Here is a 6,630-nt window from a genome sequence, read left to right on the forward strand (position 1 = left end):
AAACATTAAAATAATTTACAGTTGTTATATAAGTTAAATATGTAAAAGTGGGGGGGGGCTACAGCATACCCTGTTCCGACGCCTCTTTTTATAATGTGACTTAATTTGGAAAAAGTGATACATTACACAAGTCTTTACGATTTAAACGTATAATATATTACACAAAAATAAGGAAAAATGATAGACGCATGTTTATTTACTAAATAATAATCTCCAATTAAAATAACGAGTTTAACAAAATACAAATGTTGTTACAGTTCTCAATATTATGTAACATATTTTATAAACATTGTCTGTAGCATTTTACATGTTAGATTGTTCTTGTTTTATGTGTTTGTTTGTTTTTTTATTTATATTACAAGAATGATTTAAAAATGAAAAAGATGATAACTCTGGTCGAAGGACAAGTGAAACGTCCTCCTGTTCCCCCTCCTCGTCCCCCAAATCTGCAGAAATCACCCAAAGGCAGCAGCTCATCCACTGGGAAGTTTCCGAATCAGCTGCTCGATCCCCATCAACAAATGGCCAACTGCGAAAACCTCAATTGTAAGAACGTGCCTCATGTTAGAGTGAGTTTGGACCATTCTGATAGTAGTTACTACAATATGCTTCCTCAGAACAGCGCCCTCAACAAAAAGGCAGAATATGTATATTATAACATTGGTGTTTACAACATCAAAACAAGTGAAGAGTCAGCAGAGAATACCACAAACATTAGGGGCTCTTTACCAACATTCCTTACAGGTATGTCACTTCAGTTACAAGTCAATGATAGCTACAGTTATAATGGTATACATGTATAACGCATGAGTTTAAAATGACCTTATATTAAGAATAATGAGATATATCGATAGTTTTTAATACGAATGTCTACAAAGTTATCATAACCTCATTTGAAACATTTCTAACAACGTTGAAATTTCAGAGTCACGCCGATATAAACACTTACCTCTTGAGGTTTTGAATTATTTCCAAAATAGACCTATAGTAAAACAAAGGATAATTTTTCGAGTTTTAATACAAATGCTCAACCTTTCAATTCTTCTGCGTACTTACTTATGAATTTCGTATTTATTTTGCTTGATTCAAACTTGATTTTGTACATAGTCATGCATTGTTACCGAAATATTGGTCTAGTCCTTAACGTATAACACTTTAAAGGTTTCAAATAATGAACGAATTTTTAACTAAACTAAATCTCTTTAGAACAAAATATTACTAATACAGTGTCCGTATGGGTGTATAGCTTAGTTTACCTTTATAATTTAAAATATACATAAAAACATGCTTTTCTCATTTATTACAAGTAACAAAAAAACAACAACAATAACACCTATTATCCTAAAAAAGTAGGCATGAAGAAACAGTTGAAAATGTTTTACTTAGAATTACCAATGGACTCCAGACTTCATGGTTTTTCATACACATTTTTCTCCATTATTTATACACTAAATTACTTGTGAACCTATGATTATGTTTGTTGCAGAATCCATAATAACAAATGGGTCACACAAACAAAATGCTAAAAAATATCGATAATATTATATTAATACCTGCTCCTGCTTTGGTCACTTCTGTGTTTGATTTAGAAAAAAAATAGTTTACCTAATTTTAGTCAGTTCTTTACACTGATTTCTGTAAGAAGCAGAAAGAGAAATTTACTCAATATAATATAACATGTGGACCTCACCGAAGTGAACGGTATAAAAACAAGTCGGAAATTTAAGGGTTTAACTATGATATATTTACATTTACCGAAAATGTGGTTGTCTTAGACTTTTAGGAAGTTACATTTAAAAGAATTCAACTGGGCATATTTTTTGTCTGTATTAGGGTATGTTTAGAAGAAAGCTCGTCTATGTTCTTGACGTAACCAATTTTTGTATTAGTAAAAATAAAGTGTAGCTTCACAAGGATTTGTTGGAAATAATTCAAAACCTCAAGAAGTAAGTGGTTACATCGGTGTAGCTCTGAAATTTCAATACTGTTAGAAAAGTGTCAAATCAGATTATGAGGACTTTGTGGCAAAAGTAGCTTTGTAAAAATTATCTGCATATGGAAATAATAAACGGTGGCTTTGTTTGAGTCATCAGAGTTATATGAGCTTACATTATAGTTGTACGAAGAAATCAGGCTACTAATGAATTAAGATACACAAATATAACGAAAAACTTGTTTGAATGACTCAAAACACCAACATTTGTAAAAATAATAATAATTGGAATTGTTGTAATCTTTAAAAAAAGGGGATGAATGTTTAAACAGTAGTGAGAAAATTACTGTTAATATATACTTGAATTTTTGAGATATAAAAATATGAATGTACAAGTGAAAAGAAAGGGGGGATAAGCCAATGTATTGTAAATTATTTGACCAAAAATGTAAAAAATCCGCAATTAGTTTTTTTTTTGAATCTCCTTTTACTTGGTGAGTAAACAGAAAACGAAATGTGTCAACTACCGCAACAGTATCAATAGCGTAAGCAAGCTTCTTTGTTATTCAGTCTTCATTAATGTTAAAGATGTGTCTGACTTTTAATAAGGCAATATTGTGTCCGGTTAGTTGGACCTCTTTAACCAAAATAATGGAACTGACTGCGAAATGAAAAGCGTCCATCTCACAAGTGTGGTAGAAATTTAATCAAAAAATATCTAAATAAACGAAAATGTTTCAAAACACGAATAGGCGACAGTTAGATAAACTTGTGAAGATCAGTAGGCGTTTCACAAGTAAGGCAATTGGCAGATGATATCGAAAAGGGTCAAGAACTTCAATTTCAATAAGAAAAACGCAGAGAGGGCTGCGAGAAACGAGTTTTGAAAACATGTGTTCTGTTCGCAAACCAGTGGTTTCAGTTGCCAACGGAAAGTGCATCTATAGTGGTGCAAGAACCATTGGAATTTAGCTGTTGACCAGTGAAAATTTGTCATGTGGTCAGGTTATTTTCAATACACACTAGTCTGTAGGATGGGAAAGTCGTATTTTGGTGACTGTCCTATGAAACTTTAGAATGCTTGTTTGATTTAGAACACAAAGGGTTTTAATACATAGTATTTACTAATTTTCAAAGCCTCCTAGTGGCACAGTGGTATGTCTGCGGACTTGCAACGCTAGAATCCGTGTTTCGATACCCGTGGTGGGCAGAGCACAGATAGCCCATTGTGTAGCTTTGTGCTTAATTACAAATAAACAATAAAGAATTTTCAAATAATAGATTAGAGGGAAGTTAGTCAACAGTGCACACCAACCACCGCCGACTCTTGGGTTACTCTTGTGTGACGATGTAATGGTATTATATCGTCATACAAGAGTAATCCAAGACTTTTATAACGCATCCTAAGCCCCAAAGTGCAGAGCGCGATTTTGCGTCAACAGAACGCAAACCATAAATCCTCGAATTCATAGTCGAGGAATGCTAACCATTAACCATTAGTTTACCCCAGACCAAAATCTTTGGGACGTAAAGGACAGCCCGCTTTAATACATCTTACAGATTCTCATTTGGGTTGAGAACAAGGTATATCTCATTTTCATGCTTTTCAAACCAATCACTGGCACGTGGATGGTCGCATTACATCCCGTAAATATTTAAGTATCTTAGAGACAAAGGGCACCCACTTACACTCCATTTTTACCATCAAGTTGATGGATATTTTCAAGATTATAATACCGCTATCTACGTGCTGTAATTTGTTTTAAAAGCAATGAAAGGAGTTCCACCATTTTCTTAATCCAAATGCGAATCTGCAGGATGCATTATAACATGCTGCTCTTTTCATTCAACTTTAGCTGACTTGGAGGCAATATAGCTTGAGAAATGGATGAATATCAAACATGATATACCCCAGAAACTAGTGGAGTCTATGCAACGACGGAACCAGGCTGAAATTAAAGTTTAAAGCACGCCATGGTTTCACATCTATTAGGACTTGGTTATGTAATTTTTGGCAGACATGGTTAACATTTGGTTAATTGAAAACACTTAAATGCAACTATTTAAAATTGTTTTGTAGAATACATCTTTTCTTGTTATTGACTTTAAATTTCTTATTATGTTTTATTTTGTTTCTGAAATGCATAAAAATATTCAGTTGAAAAAGTATAAAACGTATAATAAGTTCTTTTTTTCTTGGGGTTGTTGATCTTGCCTGCCAAAGACTAAATCAAACGCTGATCACAACATTTTTACTGATTTACAAGCAACTTAACGTACATTTAACATATTTGTTTGTGAAAACAGTGTGATCTTTCACAAATTTTTATTATTATTTGCGCGTATTACTTTCGTTACAGATCATATTCCACAGGAATCAAGCGAACGACTGTCAAGAAGGCGAGGTGGACCTGTTGAGTACAAATCAGCTATTGAAAGAACTAATTCGGAAAGGTCTACAAGGTCCACTTCTCAGCATGTTCCACGGTACCGCCAACTAAAACCACCAAACAGCAGTATCTTTCTGAATCAGTTGGTTAGCACTGAGGCTAATATCACACAATTTACCAAACAAAAGAAAATAGTCCACGGAACTAACAACCCAAATTGTAATATTCCATCACATCCTTCTGTTCCAGTTATAGTGGAAAATCGATTAAACTCCAGTTCTTTCCATCATGATTACGCAGTTCCTAGAAAACTATACTCTACGTTGGAGTGTTGTGAAGACAATAAGAAAGTACACAACAAAGCAATTATACGTAAACCTGCTTTGCTGAGCAAAAACAGTAGCTACAGCTTGCTTCCATCCAAACCCCTCAAAAACACAGAAACAACTGACAAAATACCACACGAGTCTCCACTTCCACCTCCCCCTCTCCAAAAAGAGACTGTAAGTGTTGAATCTGAAACACGTTCTGAATCCCTTGCTCCAGTTGAAAACTCCGAAGCCCCACCACTTCCACCAAGAGGTATCACTGCTCCCAGACCCCAAGAGACTTTAGATGGAAGACTTGAATGCACCTAAGATCAGTCAGAACCTTTAATTTGTATAATTACTACGTGTATGATGTCTCACTACATTAGATTAATTGGATATACATAATATTAAATTACTAATTAGAAAATTTGATTACATTTACAGAATTACCTTATTAGTAATCCAAACACCGGAAGTAAAGTAAAGAGTATCACTGTAATGGATTATATGCACAAGTACCTCTGTAGTTGAAGGAAGATTAAAAGATGTATTCAATTACCAATATAATACATAAAAACCTAAAATAACTGTGAGATCATGAAAAGCCGAAAAATATGTATGAAGTAGTTGAAACCAGAAAGATGTGTATGAAGCATTCCCCTTAGTAGTTGAAACCAGAAAGATGTCTAAAAGATGGAAGGCTTGGAGATATAATTAAGTGTCTTAGAAGTGAAAAGTCTGGAAAGTGTCAGAAAAATCACCATAGCAACTGAAAGCCTCAAACGTTTTTTAAAGAGCATAGCAGTAATTGGTGGAAGCTTAGAGAATGTGCAATAAATTATTACCATGATATATTGAAGCATTGAAGATTTAACAACTGGAAGATAAGTATTTTCTAGTAATGGAAACCTGGAAGATCTGTAATGATTTGCCCCCTAGTGGCACAGCGGTATGTCTGCGGACTCACAAGGCTAGAATCCGGGTTTCGATACCCGTGGTGTGCAGCTTTGTGCTTAATTACATACAAACAAACTGTAAGGATTTATCTTTTTTAGAATATCGAAGTCTTGAAAAACAAGTAAAAATATTAATTTTATCATTAGAAACTAGGAAAATATACATTAAGTGTAACCTTAGAAGATGGAAGCCTTGAAGATGCTAACGTACATCTTGCAGTAAGATTCTATAGAACAGATATAAGTATGAACTTTGTAATTAAATGGTCAAAGATGTGTTAGAAATATCACCTTAGTAAATGGGTGCTGAAGAGATGTTTAAACTCCATCACAGTAGTAGATAGAAGCCTAGAGAGATAAGTAAAAGTATCGCTTTACTAACTGAATGCCTCAAAGATGTTTAACTGCATCAGTGCAGCAGATAGAAGCCTAGAGAAATGTGTAAGAAGTATTGCCTTACCAACTAGATATCCCAAAGATGTTCAAACTGCATCAATGTAATAGATAGAAGCCTAGAGAAATGTGTAAGAAGTATTGTCTTACTAACTGGATTCCCGAAAGATGTTCAAACTGCATCAATGTAATAGATAGAAGCCTAGAGAAATGTGTAAGAAGTATTGTCTTACCAACTGGATTCCCGAAAGATGTTCAAACTGCATCAATGTAATAGATAGAAGCCTAGAGAAATGTGTAAGAAGTATTGTCTTACCAACTGGATTCCCGAAAGATGTTCAAACTGCATTACGGTAGTGTAGAAGTTTAGAGAAATGTGTAAGAAGTATTGCCTTACCAACTAGATATCCCAAATATGTTTAACTGCATCAATGTAATAGATAGAAGCCTAGAGAAATGTGTAAGAAGTATTGTCTTACCAACTGGATTCCCGAAAGATGTTCAAACTGCATTACGGTAGTGTAGAAGTTTAGAGAAATGTGTAAGAAGTATTGTCTTACCAACTGGATTCCCGAAAGATGTTCAAACTGCATTACGGTAGTGTAGAAGTTTAGAGAAATGTGTAAGAAGTATTGCCTTACCAACTG

At 34.2% G+C, this 6,630-nt stretch overlaps 1 protein-coding gene across 1 annotated transcript in view; it reads left to right on the forward strand.

The window, feature by feature from the left end:
* Positions 1–5,923, forward strand: part of LOC106460337 — a 50,137-nt gene extending 44,214 nt beyond the window's left edge. Inside the window, exons 13-14 of the mRNA XM_013920064.2 lie at positions 363–744; positions 4,294–5,923. Of these exons, the coding sequence (XP_013775518.1) occupies positions 363–744; positions 4,294–4,961 (1,050 nt within the window). The 3' untranslated portion in view covers positions 4,962–5,923. The remainder of the gene's footprint in view (positions 1–362; positions 745–4,293) is intronic.
* The last annotated feature ends 707 nt before the right edge of the window (positions 5,924–6,630 follow it).

This window comes from Limulus polyphemus, unplaced genomic scaffold (genome assembly GCF_000517525.1).
Source record: "Limulus polyphemus unplaced genomic scaffold, Limulus_polyphemus-2.1.2 Scaffold1, whole genome shotgun sequence".
Taxonomy (NCBI): domain Eukaryota; kingdom Metazoa; phylum Arthropoda; class Merostomata; order Xiphosura; family Limulidae; genus Limulus; species Limulus polyphemus.